This window comes from Apiotrichum porosum (genome assembly GCF_003942205.1).
Source record: "Apiotrichum porosum strain DSM 27194 chromosome Unknown scaffold_1, whole genome shotgun sequence".
NCBI classification, from domain to species: Eukaryota; Fungi; Basidiomycota; class Tremellomycetes; order Trichosporonales; family Trichosporonaceae; genus Apiotrichum; species Apiotrichum porosum.
Window position 1 is genome coordinate 808,587 of NW_021167108.1, and position 18,523 is coordinate 827,109.

General features: G+C 60.8%; 3 protein-coding genes across 3 annotated transcripts; 2 read left to right on the forward strand and 1 right to left on the reverse strand.

Annotated features, from left to right (window-relative positions):
- Positions 1-221: 221 nt before the first annotated feature.
- EHS24_000273 (uncharacterized protein) lies at positions 222-6,403 on the forward strand (the record flags this gene model as incomplete). The annotated part of the gene is made up of 18 exons (XM_028616108.1): positions 222-227; positions 288-647; positions 713-973; positions 1,024-1,316; positions 1,372-1,734; positions 1,773-1,853; positions 1,894-1,981; positions 2,019-2,099; positions 2,138-2,213; positions 2,251-2,326; positions 2,367-3,047; positions 3,100-3,157; positions 3,215-3,382; positions 3,462-4,260; positions 4,294-5,137; positions 5,175-5,664; positions 5,972-6,154; positions 6,251-6,403. 18 exons carry the CDS (start codon positions 222-224, stop codon positions 6,401-6,403), a joined length of 5,061 nt encoding a protein of 1,686 aa, XP_028479965.1.
- A 5,731-nt stretch (positions 6,404-12,134) lies between these two features.
- On the forward strand, positions 12,135-13,752 carry EHS24_000274 (uncharacterized protein; the record flags this gene model as incomplete). The annotated part of the gene is made up of 2 exons (XM_028616109.1): positions 12,135-13,249; positions 13,401-13,752. 2 exons carry the CDS (start codon positions 12,135-12,137, stop codon positions 13,750-13,752), a joined length of 1,467 nt encoding a protein of 488 aa, XP_028479966.1.
- A 2,631-nt stretch (positions 13,753-16,383) lies between these two features.
- EHS24_000275 (uncharacterized protein) lies at positions 16,384-18,137 on the reverse strand (the record flags this gene model as incomplete). Its single annotated transcript, XM_028616110.1, has 5 exons — positions 16,384-16,577; positions 16,634-17,050; positions 17,100-17,200; positions 17,250-17,357; positions 17,941-18,137. 5 exons carry the CDS (start codon positions 18,135-18,137, stop codon positions 16,384-16,386), a joined length of 1,017 nt encoding a protein of 338 aa, XP_028479967.1.
- Positions 18,138-18,523: the final 386 nt, after the last annotated feature.

The following is an 18,523-nucleotide window of genomic DNA, read 5'->3' on the forward strand; positions in this document are numbered from 1 at the left end:
TTGGAGTTGTGGCTGGTGTGCCTGAGAGCGACCACCGCGCGTCTCCCGCACGAGGCAAACGCTTTCGCGGCGCAGGTGACGTCTTTCGGCGCGCGCTACTATTTCAGGCCACACTCGCTCCGATATCTCAATGTCTCCCAACACATCCGTCACCCCCATAACAGGTCCAGGCCATAGCACTTTCGTACCGACAACCTCACAGCGAGAACCACCTGCTCGCCATGATTGTGCGTATGCCGGCCACTCACTCACGACGCGTCGCTCAAGCTAATGTCGCCTCCACACAGGTCAGCGAGGGGCCCATACCGTATCCCAAGTTGGCGGCAGTTCGGACACTGCTCCCTCTGGGCATCATCGCCGCCTCCGCCGTGACCCGTATCCCGCCCATCAAGCGTGCTCTCGACTGGGCCTTCACTGATACCTACCCCCTCTCAGCTGTCCCCAGCAATGTCGAACCCGCCGTCGCCGAGCGCAAGGCGGCCCAGTTTGCTCCTGCGGGCTTCTTGCATCCCCTCCTCGGCTTCCTGAGCGGCATGGAGCTGCTCGCGTGGACCATCGTGTTTGGCGATGAGCTTGCACTTGCTATCAACACCAGTACTGTCGACCTCAAGACCGCCCTTCTCGCCGGTGGCATGGTTATTGTCTGGGTAGGTTCTGCAGTGGCGGGCACGCCGCACTAAGACAAGCGCGCCGCGCGCTAACAAGCATCTAGTTATTCCTCACTGTGCGCACGGTTGTTCACCCACCTGTGACTCCGCCCGGGTCGTCTTTGTTAATCTATGCCGTGCTGTGCGCTTACAGCGTCGCCGTGTGGATTGACGTTGGCAACGCCCGTCTCGCCAATGGCGAGTTCCCCGTGTGGGCAACCCAGCAGGCGCTCATATTCGAGACTGCCAACCTGACAACGACTCTGATGTTGGTCCTGCTTGCGAGCCAGCTTCGCTTTAGCTCGCCCATCGTGCTTGCTCGTGCTGTGAGTGTGGTGGCTCCAAAGGTTGTTGGCTACCGACTAATGTGTACTAGCCCCAGCTGGGCATGGACGACACTGCGACGTTCTGGCAGTGGATCACCTTTTCCTGGGTGTCCTCGTTCATCAAGTACACTGCAAGCAACGAGCTTACGCCCGAGGAGCTCCCGAAGCTGTCGCCTACCCAACAGACTGCCAACACCTTCCGCTTGCTGCAGGATGTGGTCGCCAACACCCTGCTTCGGAAGCTTGCCCTGGCCAACCGCTTCGACGTGTTCGTCGACCTTAGTCTCACATTCGTCTCCGTCTGCCTGAACTACCTGTCGCCATTCTTCCTTGGCAAGATCCTGTACGTGTTCAATGTGGCATCAAAGGCTGAGTGTTTGAAACTGATACACATTCAGCACTGCCATCAGCCATCACCGCAATGGTCACGACGGTGCCCTTGCTCAGGCCTACACTTTTGCATTCCTGGCATTCCTCGCTAGCGTGTCCAAGTCTGTTTTCGACCTGATTCACCTCTGGGCGTGTCGCCGTGCTTCTGTGCGTATCAAGGGCAGCCTCATTGCTGCTCTCTGTGACAAGGCCCTCCGTCGCAAGGATGCTTCGGGTGTCATCAACCCCAAGGAGGAGGAGACCAGCAATGTCTCGAAGGACGGCAAGGACGTTGCCAAGGATGGAAAGGATGGAAAGGACGGCAAGGAGGAGAAGAAGACCAACGCCAACGCCGGCAAGGTCGTCAACCTCATGTCTGGTGATGCCAACCGGTGCGTTGGCTGAATCGTGGACAGCACTGACCCTGCAGTATCGCAATGACTGTGTCCTTCCTCAACATCATCTACGCGAACCCCATCGAGATCACTGTCGCCTGTACTCTCCTTTACGGGTGAGTTTGACCTTGACCGAACGGACATAACTGACATTAGTCTCCTGGGGTGGTCTGCGTTCGCCGGGGTCATTGCCGTCGTGATCGCCACTCCGATAAACTCTTGGATCTCGCGCCGTGCCGTCGGGGTGAGTAGGCTTCGCTGGTGACCACTGACCCGCGCAGATCCAGAAGGACCTCCTCAAGGCTCGTGACAAGCGTATTAACGTGATGAATGAGCTCATTGGCGCTATTACTTTTATCAAGGTGAGTCTGGTTTGCTACACGTACACTGACCCGACCAGTTCTTTGCGTGGACAGAGAAGTGGGAGAAGCGCGCCTCGGACGCGCGCAAGGGCGAGCTCAAGCAAATGATTCGATGTAGGTGCTAAAGCGATGACCGTAAGCTAACCTTTAGCCATCTTGAACAACCTGATGTTCTCGCTCCTCTGGTCGCTTGTCCCCATCATGGTCTCACTCCTCTCATTCTTCTGGTGAGTTGTATTGGATTCGCGAACTCAACTGATGAAACAGCTTCATTGTCATCGCCAAGGAGAAGCTCACCGTGGCAATCGCTTTCGAGTCCATTGCGCTCTTCAGCATGCTTCGTATGCCTCTCAACTCGATCCCCATGTTCATTGTCTGGATCCTCCAGTCCAAGGTTGCCCTGGGTCGTATCCAGTCCTTCCTTGAAGAGGAGGAAGTGCCTGACTGGGTGTCGTCGCTCAAGCGTCACGAGGCGCCGAGCAGCGACAGCAAGATTGGCTTCACCAAGGCCACCCTCAGGTGGAACGCTGGTGACAAGGACAAGACCGAGAATGGCCAGGCTGGCGAGAACGGCAATGGCAACGGTGCATCGTCACCTGATGCCGAGGGCCCCGAATCTTCTTCGGTCGAGTCTGTCCCCGAGGTGTTTGAACTGTCAAACGTTACTGTCGATTTCCCACTCGGAAAACTGACTGTGGTCACTGGGCCTACGGGTGCGGGTAAAACCGCCATCCTCACCGGTCTTCTTGGCGAGATGGACATCGTCCAGGGTGAGACCCACCTGCCCAAGTACCTTACTCAAGTCGATCACACCACCGGTCTCCGTAACTCTGTGGCGTATGCTGCGCAGACGCCATGGCTTCAGCAAAAGACTATCAAGGACAACATTCTGTTTGGCGAGCAGGTCGACGAGGAGCGTTACGAGGCCTGCGTTGATGCCTGTGCCCTGTGAGTTTGGGGAAGAGGGGAGGAGGACAATGGGCTGGCGCTGACGTTACAGTCGGACCGACTTTGACATTCTCGAGGACGGCGACCAGACCGAGATCGGCGCAAAGGGCGTGAGTACATGGTGTCAGAACGGGGAGCGGCGATACATTCCTAACCACATGCCTCAGGTTTCTCTCAGTGGTGGTCAAAAGGCCCGAGTCGCTCTTGCGCGTGCCGTCTACTCGTTTGCGCAACACGTGCTCCTGGACGATCCTCTGGCCGCGGTGGACTCGCACACGGCCAAACACCTCGTGGACAAGTGTCTCAACGGGCCGTTGCTCAAGGGCCGCACAGTGGTGCGTATTCCGCGTGCCGTTTGAGTCGGGCCGGCATGATATCGGCCCGCAAAAGCATTACTGATACGCCTCCCCACAGATCCTGGTCTCTCACCACCTGGACCTGCTCCTTCCGACGGCCGACTACATCGTTCGAATCCTGGACGGTCGCGTGGACTGCCAGGGTGCGCCCGAACACCTGCGCGAGACCGGCGACCTCGACGGCGTTGTGGCAGTTGAGGAGGCTGAGGTGACCAAGCTGGAGATTGTGTCTGCCGACAATGTCGTCGACGAGATTGAAGGCGAGGAGGACGACTCCAAGAAGACCGAGAAGAAGAAGGGCCCAGGTCGCAAGCTCGTCAAGGACGAGGAGCGTGCCGTCGGCAACGTCAAGTGGCACACCTACAAGCTTTACATCCAGGCGTCGACCTACATCACGCTGGTCTTTTGGGTCATCACCTTGGTGCTCTCGCAGTTGAACGCGGTTGCAGAGTGGTTCTGGCTTCGTGTCTGGGGCGAAGCGTACAACACTCAGGTCACCAACTTCTTTTCGTTTGGATACGCCAACAGCCTGCCCGACAAGCAGCTTTCTACCGACTACCACCACCACTTTATCTACCACTCGCAGAACAATGTCACTGCCGCTCCTGGCTTTGTCGTTCAGGGCGCGGACGTTGGTTCCATCGCCAGCCTGCCGTCTGCGGACACCAACCCGGGCTTTTACCTCGGCGTGTACGCTGCGATCATGCTTGGTTCTGCTTTCGTCAGCATTATCCAGTCGATTGTCGGCGCATGGGGCGGATACCGTGCCGGCAAGACTCTGCACGACCGTCTTCTTGACTCTGTGATTCATAGCACCATCCGCTTCTTCAACACGACGCCGCTCGGCCGTATTCTCAGTGCGTGTTTTTGTGTGCTGATCAAGGTCCCAGTTTTCCCTTTCATGGACTTCATGGAGACCAACACTGACGCCGCAGACCGTTTCTCCAAGGACATTGAAACCATCGACACACGCCTCAGCGGCAGTTTGCGCACTGTGGCAGTCTACGGTGCCGCCCTCCTGGTCCGCCTGGGTGTCGTCGCCTACATCGTCCCGTCTTTCCTCATCCCTGCGGCCTTTATGAGCTACCTGTACTACAGCTACGCCCTCCTCTACCTCCGTGCCGGTCGCAGCTTCCGTCGTTTGGAGGCCACGTCCAACTCGCCCATCTTCAGTGGTTTCGCCGAGCTCCTCGACGGTGTCATCACTGTCCGTGCCTTTTCCGCCGAGTCGCGCTTCTTCGAGACCATGTGTGTCCAGGTCGACCAGGCTCTGTCGGCGTTCTACTACTACTGGATGTCCAACCGCTGGCTCATGGTCCGCATCGACGTGCTCGGCGGTGCCAGCGTCTTTATCACCACCCTGATGGTTCTCCGCGCCGCCACGACCGACGGTAGCGCAGGTGTGGCCATTTCGGCTGCGTCCGGTCTCGTCCAGTCGTTCTACTGGCTTTCGAGGTTCTGGGGCGAGATGGAGATGGACCTCAACAGTGTGGAGCGTGTCGAAGAGTACTTGAACATTCCTCAAGAGCCACCCTCGGTCATCGAGGGCAGCCGCCCGCCTGCCTACTGGCCCTCGTACTCTACGACCGAGAGCTTTATCAGTGCCCAGGACCTCGAGATCAAGTACTCGCCCGAACTGCCTACCGTCTTCAAGGGATCGTTTGACATCAAGGCTAGTGAGAAGATTGGTCTCATTGGACGCACTGGATCGGGCAAGAGCACCCTGGCTATGAGGTGAGTCGAGCAATGCCCCATCGTGCTAACTCGTCAGTCTGCTTCGCTTCACCGACCCAGCTTCCGGCAAGCTCTTTATCGACGGTATTGATGTCACTTCGATCGGTGTCGACGACCTGCGTTCGCGTATCACGTACATTCCCCAGGACGCCGTGCTTTTCTCGGGTACTGTGCGCGACAACCTTGACCCCTTTGGCGAACACACCGATGCCGACCTTCTCGATGCTCTCGAGCGCGTCAACCTCGTTGCTGACACTGCACCCGCAAGCCGCATGGGTAGCCGCCCCGAGAGTGGTGCCGCGACCCCGGTGCTCAACAAGTCGGCACCGACACACCCTCGTCTTGTGGCGATTGCGGCTGAGAATGCTGCCGACGACAGCGCCAGCGGTCGTTCGTCCGGCCTCCACACGCCCCGTCTCCAGATCACACTCGCGTCCGAAGTCTCGGCCGGCGGCACCAACTTCTCCCAAGGCCAACGTCAGCTCGTGGCCATGGCTCGCGCGCTGCTTCGTCGCTCCAACCTCATCGTAAGTCTCTGAAATAGTTCGGCGTCCCTCCGACGTGCAATGTGGTGCCCCGACGTCCTCCGATGTTTCGCGAGCAACAGCAAACCACTCGACTCGGAGTGTCTCCGACCTCTGAGCCGAGATGGGTTTGTTCTGGGACACGAGCACCCACATGGGCAGACGCCGCAAACGCCTCTCTGTTCCTCGGTCCACATGTGCTCGTTCACATGCCCGCCCACGTTGCCCAGCGTTCGGTGGAGACCGAGGTGGTGCAAGCGGGGGATTGTGGCGCGCAAGGCAAAGGACGGCCCCAGCTGACACTTGGCAGATTATGGACGAGGCGACTGCGTCGGTTGACTTTGCGACGGACGAGGCTATCCAGCAGGCCATCCGGTCCGAGTTCAAGGAGAGCACCCTGATCACCATCGCGCACCGTCTCAGCTCGATCATCGACTATGACCGCCTGCTTGTGCTCTCGGACGGTGGCGTTGCCGAGTTTGACACTCCCATGGTAGGTGCTAAGTCGCATGCGGCAGAGCCCAGGCATCCCTGAGCACCTGCCTGCCCGCATGCATGGGACCCGCCGTGGCTGACAATGAATGCGCAGAACCTCCTCCGCAAGGACACGTCGCTGTTCAAGAGCCTGTGCGAAAAGTCCGGCAAGTACACGCAGCTGTACAAGGCGGCCGAGCGCAAGGAGAAGCAGCTCAAGGGTGAAGTCGAGGTGGAGGCGGAGGCGTCTCCTGCGTCGGTCGACTGAGCGGCGCGCACACAGACCCGCCGTACCGCACATCGCATGAGTAGCCCCAGGCGGCACAACTGTTTTTGCGAAAAAGGAGAATGAGGCGAGCCACAAAGGTGGTCGCCCGCTAGAAAAGGACAATCAGTTTATCAGAATGCAAACATCGACAGCACCGAATGGGTGTCTCCGCTGAAAAAGCACCACCAGTTTATCAGAACACACACAATCAAGAGCATTAACAGCTACAGAGATGCCTCTGTGAGTTTACCAGAGATGCAGCTACCACTGTGCGTGCGTGCGAGAGCGGGACTGTTGTGCGGCCTGTCCGCGGAGCATGGACAGCCTGGTAAAGCTGTTGAAATGACGCCTGGACACTGGTACACTGGACGGACGACACTCACCCGTTGGCCATTGGGGTCCCCAGAGCATGTGCGGCGATCACGGTGCGTGTCGCCGCGAACAGCCGGTCCAGGATGGGAGCCCGGGGGGGGAGGAGGGGGGGGGGTCCTGGAACACCGGCCCTAATGGGGTGGTGGTCCTGTCCTGTCCATCTGCCTGCGCGCGGGTCCTGGATGGCGCCTGTGTCCCTCGTGCCCGCCTCACGTGCATACTGCCGCTGGACTGGAATCACTGTGGGAGGCAAAGAGCGAGGGTGTTGCGGCAGGCAGTTTGCGGCTGTCGGTCGGCATGACCTGCGGGTCCCAGACCGGCAGTGCGGGAGTTTCGGTGCATTGGCGAAAGCTGGTGCTCGGCTCGGCCCATTATCCCACCGAGAGCAGCGATGACCTTTTGCGTGAGGGTCATTTTCCCGGCGCATCACATGCTTGCGGCAGAGCGGATGTGCCAGCCCCCATACTGCTCCCCCGTCTCCCGAAGTCTTGGCTCTGCGGTCGGCAGCATCGGCGGCAGATATATACCACCGGGTTGGTGCCGAGCCAAGGCAACCAGGCTGCCAGGCTGCCAGGCCCCGCTTCCCTGCCGAGGAACAAATCCTGAGGCGAGAGACGAGGGAGCTGGGAGGGTGTAGATCGAAACCCGCCAGGCCGCCAGGCCGCCAGCGTGGATCGCCGGCGAAAAAGAATGGAGCCAAGCAAAATGCACATGGCCATATCGACCGAAAACAGCGGAAAATGTCCTGCTGCAGACGACGTCGATGGATCCAACACCGGTCTTTGCCGGCGTACGGCGCTTTGCAGCTTTTGCGAACCTATGCAGAGTCGCCTAGCGGCCATGTGCCCGGCGACCCAGCGGCCAGCACGCCGGTCATCGGTGACCGGTCCGGCGATGACGCTCCGTTGGTTTATCGCATAAACTACCGCCGAGCCGCTGTGCAGCCGTGTGTTCCAGTGCCGGTGCCGGTGACGGCTGGGGACGGCTGTTGGCTGTTTGGCTGGCATGGGGTATGGGGTCTATTAATTGTGACTCTGGGCCTGGCTCCCAGAGGCCAGAGGCCAGATTTGATACAGCATGCGTATGCATGTGCGCTTCCGTGGCTTGGCTCACGGGGCCTGGGGGAAGCGAGGGGATCCGCTACACGGGTAACGGCCTATGGACCTTGGGGCCCGTGGGCGAGGAACGGACGTTCGCTTTGGGGTTTGGGAGGGGGTCCGATGGGGCCGAGACATTGGTGGTCATGTGCACAGGCAGCTGAGGGGCGGATTTGATCGCGCGAGTGATCGATTTGCTCTGGGCATGTGTCCTCGGTCGCCCGCTTGCGGGGACGTTCGCTTGGATAACCGCTGGATTTGTATTTTGGCCAGCACCGTTTGCATCGGCGTCTCCGGCAGCGGTCCTTAGTCGACGTCACGCATTCTGCCCACCCACAGGCAAATCAGATGATCAGCTGCCTGGCAGGCAAGGCCGTATACGGCACCCACGACTCCAAAGCCCGGCAGAAGTGATGTGGCATCGCGTGTCTGTGGCTCTTGGCCGCTCCTTGTGGCCCGGGTCACAAACAATAACTACACTGCGATCACCGGCGAGCCCTCAGCCACGATCACAAGACCTGCCCGAATGGTCCCTCCGCGTTGTTAGCTGCATGCCGAAAATGGGCCGGGGGTGGTGTAACGTGACGTTGATCACGAACGGGGTGAGCTGCAGACCCGGCAGCTGAACTCTGATGAAAGCCCACGCCACGTTCGGCGGAAAGCTGGGCGCTGGACGCTGCTGTGCTTTGCGGAGCCACTTCGGGCGTATTGGCCACGGCGGAGAGGCGGGGGGCGCTGACGGCACACGGGGGGCGACAGAGAAGCAGCCACGGGGTCCGGATGGCTGCCGAACACGAGTGCACGCGTACGGAGGATATAGGAGCGCAGCCGGGCGATTGTGGCATGGCCTTGATATGCGGCGGCGGCAGCGGCGCATTGGGTGCGGTATCTATGTGCGGTTTTTTGTGTTTTTTTTTTCTTTCTTTCTGTAGGTCGCTCACGCGCGCTCGCCGAGTTTGCGTTGGCGTTGGCGTTTCTGGCGTCTGTGGCGAGTGCGGGGTGGTCGGGGCTGTCGGCATCTGGGTGTGGGGATCAGGGGATGGGGAGACGCTTCGGGCGCCGTAGAGGCTGTTCTGCTAAAGTTGGCCTCAGCCTTCAGGATGGACGTCAGGAGTCTGCGCGTCCTGGAGATGTGGATCTGGGGGCCGCAAAGCTGGGCACGACGAGTATTGCCGCTATGTGCGCAGCTGCTCACATGCCCGTGTGCGCGTGTTTGCGGACGGGTTCGGAGCATACTTGTCGCTCATTCCAAGTGGCACAGAGTGGCTCACGCCCAGGGGCTGTGCCGTCGGTGGTCGGTGCATTTTTTGTCATTTTTTTTGTACGTGCGTACCGTGCGTATCTATCAAAGTCGCGAGGTTCAGGCGAACAAGGCGAGGTCCGAAGCGCAGGACACATGTGTGCATGACAACGGCTAAATCTACTCAGACGGCCGAAATGGAGAAGGGACCACACGCTCTGTCGCCACCTGCTAAAGCGGCTAATTGACATGAAAGGCGGTTTGTCCCGGCGATCCTTGCACAAGTTCCAGTTGCGTGCCCGGTACCAGTCGTGCTTCTCAGCACTGGTCGTCGAGATCTGCTGCACCGCCGGCTTGCGAGCTTTGGCTCATGGCCTGGCCACTGGCGCGAACGTGTGCTGGCGCGGAATGGCAAAGGCGTGGGATTCGGGGGGTGGCACAAAGCACGCGCTGTGAGGCCGCGCCACGACGAGTTCATGGCGTGTTCTCTTGCGCCTTGTCGGTCTTCGGTCCAAGCCCCTGCTCTCATCGTCCTCCTCTGCTCATGTCACGCCCTTGGCCCCTGTTAGATGACAAGGTACCAGCGCAGCTGCCACGGTGGCGTCTGCGTGAGTCGCCTATCATCCCCGCTGTCCGCCGTCTGTCGTCGCCTCGGTGACGGGAGAGACGGGGTGCGTGGCCGCTCAGCCACGCCCTGCGCCTCCTAGGCCCAGGTGTCACTCTGCGTCCAACACATGATGCTGATTAATATCTGCACGCGCAGAGCACGTTGGCGACACACACACACATACATACACGCTTAGCTTGTGCGGTCTTGGCCGACAGGCCGGTGGCCGGTGTGTTTTTGTCTGTGGCAATGAGTCGCCGGTGGCCGTTAGACGCCAGGCAGTGACTGGCGGTCCCCTTTTCGTTTAGCACGAGAAGTCATTGGGGCCACATGCACGCCCAGGGATGTGCGTGTCTGTGTGTGTTGCTCCCTGCATGCAAAAGCACTCTCGCTATTGCTCACATTCTTTTTCCTTGTCCAGCAGCCAGCAGCTGCAGCACGGCGGATCAATTACGCCGTGGACCAGACGTCAGCATTTGGGGACCGGTGGGGGGGCGGTTATGTCGTTGTTTTTCAGGGGTGCAATGGAGAATACCGATGAACGAATGCCGGGTTTTGTTTCGGCCCGGTGCATCCGACAAGAGGCAGAAAAGCACCCACATCGGGCCTCCCGAGAGGGCCATGGAGACACGGTTCATGCTCCCCCGTGCTTTGGCTGAACACATGCGTGTACGTACAACCGCGAGGAGCAAGGGGGCAGAGAGAGAGCATATGGCCATTGCTGCGGGACCCACATGTGCCGTCTGGACTGCCGCTGGCCGCTCTGGGTGCTGCCTGCCCTGGCGCTGGGGCAACATGCCCAGAGGACAGGGCCCCCAGAACGACCTGAAGCGAGGCGGGGCACATGGTGTGTCGGCCCTGTCGGTCTTTGGAGAGAGCGCGCGCGCGCGCGCGCGCGCAAGACGAGCATGTGTGCCAAGAATCTGCAACAGCGGCACAACACCACGGGACAACAACAATGCAGGACACGCACGCTCACACGGCGGGATCGACAGAAGAAGGTCGCCGCACACACCGAAAAAAGAGCAGCTTAGCAGAGAGGGAAAGAGAGAAAAAAAAAAAGGAGACCGGCCAACAGACCAATGCCACCTGGCCCCCAGCCCCGGCTGATCCCCCCCCCTCCCTTTGCCTCTCTCGCACCCGGCGTCCCTCCCTTTTTGGCTCCCCACATGCCCCCCACCCCACACCGGAGCCCGCGCCGAAAGCAGGTCTCTGTGGGTCCCTTGTGCATGCTGTCGCCCTGTTACCCCGCCAGAGCAGAGTCACAAGAGTGTGGGTCGGCCCGCTCCCTCCGTTGCTCCGCGCTGCGTAAAACAGAACTTGGGACCGGACCGTGATCGGCGCGAACAAACGAGAGAAAAACACAGACACGAGCTGGCGAGTATTGCCGCCCTCGTGACTGTTCGTTCTCCACAGTGTTGCGGTCAGCTGCTTGCGGCAACGTGCTCTCTCTTGACCCTCTCATCCCATCCGCCCACTTCTTGGCTCTCTATTATACACACCCGGCTCTATCCTCCGTATCCCCCGCGCGCGCCAGCCCCCCCACCCACACCCACCTACCCCCCAAATCCACCACCACCCAACATCTCACATCATCCCTCCTCCATCCACTCTCCATCTTCCAACCACTCTCCCTCCCACTCTCCTCCGGAATCTTGCCGACGCTCGTCGCCCACCGTTCGCTCCCGCCTCCCACCCATTCATATATTTCCCTCTCTCTTCAACGACGCCACGGCGCAAGAGATCCCGGCGCCCGACCCCCCCACGGCTCACCCTCGGCCCAACACCCACCACCACCACCCCCTCATTCCTCTCTCGGGACATTGCCCACCCGGCACCGAAGCAGGCCACATTTCTTGGCAGACGCGCTCTAGTTTCACTGCCTCCCCACAACGCCTCCCAAACCCCCCAACTCGGACTGGCTTTGGACCTCTGGACCTCTGATCCGACACCTGTAATAGCGTGTCTCTTCGCGGCTGCCACGGTTGACGGTTATCCGTGTTCCGCAACGCCTCGGCACCACCTTTGTGTCGCGCCTCTTTGCAACTGCACTCTCACCTCATCACACACACACACACACACACCCATCGTTTGCAACTCTTGGTCACTTGTCTGCGGCTCCCGCACGATACACCCCACCAACCAGACGGCAGACAGACTCGAAGGCACGGGGACATCCTCACGCTCCCAAACAGCCGGCGGCACCTCGACACCTCTGGGCCCCGCCCCCCGCCTCTTGCCCGTGCTGGACGTGGCCCCCCTTTGGTCCTGACCAGCCTGGCCGCTACCACCTGCTGCCTCGTACAGCGTCAGCTGCACAACGTTTCTCGCCTCCTGTCGGCTGCGCACAGCTCGCTGGATTGCTGACCGCCCGCGAGACATAATAGCCACACCCATCGCCCTTACCACTTGCCCATGACCTATTCGCCCGAAGCGCACTCGCGCTCACCCACCGAGCCCACCATGGCCATGTCCATCCCCATCCCTTCCGTACACGCCCCCTACACTTCTGAGCGCTCGCTGGGCGGACGTCCCCTCCTCTCACCGTCGTCGTCGCGTTCCCCCACCCAGTCGTCGCTGTCCTCGTACCGCGCCCATCCCTACCCTCGTCGCCACAGCGTCAGCACCCAGGCGTCACTGTCCCCGCGCGAGGACCCATCGCGCATCTACCTTCCCCCTCCCAACTCTGGTGCTCCTCTGCATGTCTTGCACGAGAGACACGAGCGCGACGCCCGTGACCCCCGCGACCCCCGGGAGCAGCGCGACCCGCGCTCGCCTCATGAGAGCCACAGCCACCGTGATGTCCGTGACGCCCGAGACCGTGAATGGCGTGACCGTCGCCCATCGCTTCCGCGTGCTCACAGCGAGAGGTATCCTGGTGAACGTGGTTTCCACCTGCCATCGTTTGCAAGCATCTCGGCATCGGCACATGGCTCGCCCATCCAGCACAACACGGGCCCGCTGACGCCCACGTCGGTTCCCAGCGGCACGATGGGTCCTCCCGCGGCTCTTCCCGCCACTTCCCCCGGCAGTTCTCGCGCAGCCAGTCCGAAACTATTTTCGCTTGGGGGTCTCCGACCCTCGTATTCGTACGACCAGAACAACACACAGCCGGCACCATCTTCCGCCCGCAGCGGCCCCACACTGGGCCTCTCCACGCAGGGCGGCGGCGGTGGGTCCAGCTGCTACCGCAACGACCCGTCACCGCCAAGGTCGTACCCACCCCCCGCGGACCGCGCATCTCCACCTCTCCGCGCCATCAACGGCTACTCGCCCGAGACTTATTTGCAGCAGCCGGCCGGTGGCCGGTCGCGCTCGCACTCTGCTGCGTCCGCACTGAGCCGATATGGGGCACGCAGTGCCGGTTCGTCTGACGGGGGTGACTGGGCCGCGCCTCCTACGCCACGTGAGACCCCTCAGTACACGCCCAGTGGCGGACACTCGAGCGGGGGAAACGGCAGTGGAGGCAATGGTGGTGGCGGACAGAGCCGCCGCCTGGCCCACCTCATGTCTGAGCAAAAGCGCCGAGAGTGAGTACTATCGTGGCACCGGCAGAGTCCTGGGACATTTTTTTTTGGGCCCACTGGCAACTGGCCACTGGGCAATGGGCCACACCCTCCCAGCCGGCCCGACTCTTCGGGTTCGGGACAATGAGGAAATACGTGCTGACGCCACACCCAGGTCAATCAACACTGGATTCCAGTCGCTCCGGACGGCTCTTCCGTCATCCATCCCCACCGACTCCAAGGCCATCATCCTCCGCAAGGCCGTCTCGCACATCACCCATCTCGAGGCCCTGCTGCGCAAGGCCGGGATCCCCATCGCGCCCTCGCCGCCCGGCCTGAACCGCGGCGACTCGGGCAGCACGCGCGGCGAGGAGGAGGACGAGGAGGACGACTCGAACGACGTCGTCATGCGCGAGACCACCGGCGCCGTCGCCACCCTCAAGATGGACAAGGGCGGCTGGGAGAACGTGCACGTCGAAGACGTCGAGGTCACCGACGCCAAGCCCGCCGTCAAGGTCCGCGGATGAGCCTGTGACGCGTCTTGCAGGTCTTTGACAGCTTGCGGTCGTCATTTTCCGCCGCGCCATCTTTGCTAGGCTCTGGAACCACCGAGTCATTTTCTTTCAAGCTCGCCTCGCTCTCGTCTGCGCGCGGATACGACTGGGCTACGACACCGCGCCCGCTCTTTTCTTTTGGGAACATTTTCTTCTGTCCTATGTTTTTGTTTCGACAATACCCCGCCTCCAAAAAAAGGGCTTTCTTTCTATTTTCCCTATTGTTTTTTTTTTCTCGCTCTCGCCTTTTCTTCACAAGCAAGTCAAAAGGCCAGGTGTGCTGTGTTTTGGAGGTTTGGAGATTGGTCTGGGGTTGACGGTGTTTGCTGGGTAGAGCTCACCCGAGTAGCGAGGTGTAGCTGAGGGAGAGGGTGATTCGTTCGAGTTCAGGAAACGTAACAAGAGGACGACAAGGTATCAAAAATATGGTTACGAGGGTTGTTGTATGGGTACCTAGGGGGAGAAGACAGAAAACGCAACATGTCTTGTGGATGAAGGAGAAATATGCAGTATCATATCGTGATCGCTATCACATGTCTCGAGCTCGCTGCCGGCCTGTTCAAAGGCCTTGGGAATGTACCTGTTGTGCCGCCTTTGTTTTCTGTATGGCCTCTCCTCTCCCTTCCTATGTCCCCCGTACTGCCTAACATCAAGTGCCTGACATGTTTGGCAGTACAAAGCGACCACACCGCCTGCCCCACTGCCCCACACACACACCACAAAGCCCAGCAAGTCAAGCGGTGGACGGAACCACGGAACGAGCCAACGACACCTTCGCCTCCCCTCGTATGAGAGCCCGGGAAACACCTCCCCGCTTGGTCCAGCGGGAAAACAAAGAGACCGCACTGCCACCAGCCACGAGAGAGCAGAGTGTGGACGAGAACAAGTGGGGAACAAGGGGGGGGGCGGCACGCAATCGACCATGGGCCGCGTCGTCGCCCATTTCGGCCGTCTTGGCGCAGCCCCAGTTGTTTGCCACGCCCAAGACCCGTGTCACGCCCCGCGCGCCGTCGTGCCATGCCATGTACTGCACTGCACAGTACTGTACAGCAAGGACAGCGAGTCGGCGCCAGGAGGCGTTTTCCGAGCGGACATGTGAGCGAGCACAGGTGTACGCGCGTACTGTACGTCAGCAGCCGGGCGCGCAAGCGGGCAAGCAAGCAAGGGTCGTCGGGTCGTCGAGTCGTCGAGTCGTCGAGTTGTCCCCACGCACAACGCACGCACGCCGGCGGCGCAGCGGCCTCTGCTCGCCCAGTGGCCAGTGGCCAGTGGTCAGTGGCATGTGCGCCGCAAAAGGCCACGGCGAGGCCGCCGACCAGCATCATGTGACAGCAGCAGCGAGAACATGCATCGAACGGGAATCCACCACCTTGGCGAACGGGAATAATGGTTTCGTCCACTGCGCCGCGTTTGCTACTGCACCCAACTGGATCACTTGCGAACGGGAATGGCAAGGCCAGCGTTGCCACGGAAAGCACCGAGGCGTTTTGCGGAAAACGGGAATCGCGGCCACGGCCGGTCCGGAATGGTTTGGGAGCGACCTTGCGCGCGTCCAGTAGGCCCATTAGCGGCAAAACCTCCGCGCGCCCGCCTCGCCAGCCTCGCCCCCCGCTCATATCTTGCGGTTTTTCTTGCCCCGGCCACGCCACGCACCCTTGTTCCGCGATGCAGAAGTAGCGGCGACGTGGCCGAGGGCTGCGACGCGTAGGGTCGGGGTCCTGCGCGCGGAGTGGAGTGGAGTGGAGTGGCGGAGCGCTGTGGAGGCCGGTGGGGAGAGGAGGGGCGGTCCTGGGTGCCAAGTGTCCGGCTGTGGTGGGCACCACATGAGGCTATGAGGGAGGGGGGGCAATTGGCCGACGCCGATCCCTGCTGTCGGACAGTCCGGCGCGACGAAAAAAGTCAAATAAAAAAGTCAAATGTCTGGCGTTGGTTTGGTTGGCTGGTACGCTTCCCGTTCTGCGGCAGACGCGGCGCGCGGACAACACGGACAACGCGGACAGATGGACAGGACAGATAGTGAGGCAGGACAGGCAGGACTCGGGCCGATGGCTGGGAAGCTGGGGAGCTGGGGAGCGGGGGACGCAACGGTAACATGCGGTGCTGTTCTGGTTCTGGTTCAGCCAGGAGCACGAGAAAGCACGAGAGAAAGCAGAAAGCAAGATGTGAGCAACCGCGAATACCCCGGAGGAGGACGAAGGGCGTGGACGGAAGGGACGCGCATTGAAGGGGTTGGCGGGTGGACGCGAGTTGCGCGCCCCATGGCCCACAAACATGTTCCGCCGGTGTCCCAACGACGGACGCCACACGCAACACGCAGACTGCGAGCGCCGGTGACGCCGCGCTGTTCACCTCAGCCTCCTGCCCTCCCGATTACTGCCCGAGATTCTGGGGTCGCGTCAATTGCAGCGGACAGCTGTGCACGCGCTCCTGGTGGCTGTTGTGGCGGGCCGGACGGCAAGCACACGGAAATAACAAGGAAATAAATGGCATGTGAGGGATTCTTACGTTTTTGGTTGTTGCTACAGAAAGAGCAGAAAGGTGGGGTGGGCAAACATCCGCGCTCGTTCCGGTGGGGCCAGCTGGCTGTGCGTGCAAACTGGCTTTTTACTGACGCCAAACAAGCTCTTCCTCGTTGCTGGGACGGGGGACACCCTCGTCGGAGAGAAGACCGTGCGGGTGCAGGGCCTCGTACTCGATGTCCTCGTCTGTAATGTCGTCGCGGCCGGGACGCGGGAGGAGGGGCAGGTGGCACGTGGGGTGCGCGAGCTGGGGATAGTAGGTGCGGTACGAGACGAAAGCTGCGCAGGGGCTCGGGTTAGTATTCATGCCGTGGGGTGCCGGGATAAAGACATACCGATGACAAGGCCCAGCGCCGAGCCGACAAGCACGTCCTGCCAGTGGTGGCGGTTGTCCTGGGTACGCGTGATGGCCACCATGGCCGCGAGGAGGAGGGGGCTGAGGGCGAACCAGGCGCGGTTGCGGTGGCCGTACCTGTCCCAAAGGTGCATCTTGCCGGCCAGGTAAAAGGTCAGGAAGCCGAGACCGGCAAACGAGAGCGACGAGTGTCCGCTGGGGAACGACTTGAAGCCGTCGTCGAGCACAAGCTGGTTGGTGGACGTGCAGATGGTGTAGTTGGAGAGGCCCCAGACCGGCGCATCGGCGGCACCCTCAGCGGGCAAGCAGCGGTTGATGAGGTCAGGACGGGGACGGCCAACCATCATCTTGACAATCTGGGTCACGACACCAGCCATGGTCCATGAAAGTCCGAGGCCTGGGTGGTGGGGTTAGAAACAGTTATTCGACCAAGGACACAGGCGTACCGCAGATGGCGTTGTGCACGTCCCAGGCATTGCGGGCAACAAGGATGCTGATGGGAATGAGGACGGTCAGGGGGACCACAACGGAGACGATGGCGAGCAGGCTGGGAGGATCAGCTGCGAGTTGTTATCCGTTTCAACTGTTAAACACACTGAGGTGGGACGCGCTCATGCACGGCGTACGCAAACTGAATAGTCTTGTCGGTCAGACTGAACTGGCGCTTGTGGCCACCAGTACGCTCGAGGACGGCCAGCAGACCCCTGTGATCTATGTCAGCGTGTCGATCATGTTGCCACACGACAGGGGTGGTGGGTGCCCATCTCCGTATCTCCCAAACGGTCGCGAGCCACCGGTTAGAACAGCGATGGGCACCGGCGACGTCATGTGATGTGACTGCTATCTCCTCACTCCGAGTCTTCCCGGAAACGACGCGCGTGGTTCCGGGGGTGACATGCAGACATGCCATCGCTTTTCGAAGCGAAGCGAGTGGTCGCACACAGGTGCACAGGTGGGTATAGGAATGTGGTGTGGGGACCTGGGTGTGTCTCGGGACACTCGCATGACGCAGACGACACTGGTATGGACAGGAACATGCGGATCGTGCGGACTCGAGTGGCGGCAAATGAGACCCGACGCATATCAATCGCAACTGCGCATAACCCCCAGGTCCGTCACCAAACGATATGCCGTGCACGCGCGGCTTTCTTGCTTGCTTCTGTACGCGCCGCGCCGGGTATCTACCACAGCTGCAGACCGACACACCCCGACCTGCTCCGCGCCATACAGAGATATCCCCATGGGAGTAGAGTATAGGGGCTGGCTCCCCTTGGGGCCTCCACTTACCAGAGGAGAAGGATCAAGATCCAGTCGCTAAAGTAGCTCTTGGCCAGACGCATCCAGGAGAAGCTACGCGACTCGGGACGCGACCCTCTGCGCGACCTGCGCTCCTGGACGCCGTCCTCTGCTGTGACGGGCAGCGCGGGGCGGGGCACTGGAGCTGGGAAGCAGGCCGCGACCGAGTCAGCGACAAAGACCGACATGGTGTTTGGAGCGGGGAGAGGGAGGAGGATGATTGTGTGGTGTGGGTGGTGTGGACAGAGAGTCGGTCGGGTACCCTTCCGCGTCGTTGCTGTTGGAGAGAGATGAGTGACGACCGTTGCGGGGCCGTCATGGAAGCTAAAAAGGGAAATGACGTGTAAAAAGGAGGGTGGGACAAGCGGCGGCAATGGGCCTGCACTGCCCAGGGTCCACACCCGCTTCAACCGGCGGCAGCGGCCGGGGAGCTGCCAACGAGCAAATCACCCCACAGCAAACCAGTCAACGGCCAGAACGTCCCCCAAGTCCCCCTGGAGCCAAGCGCCTGTTATCAGCCGCTGCCCGTCCCCGAGTCGCTGTTTTCCCTCCGGCGCCCACAAATAACAGCGAC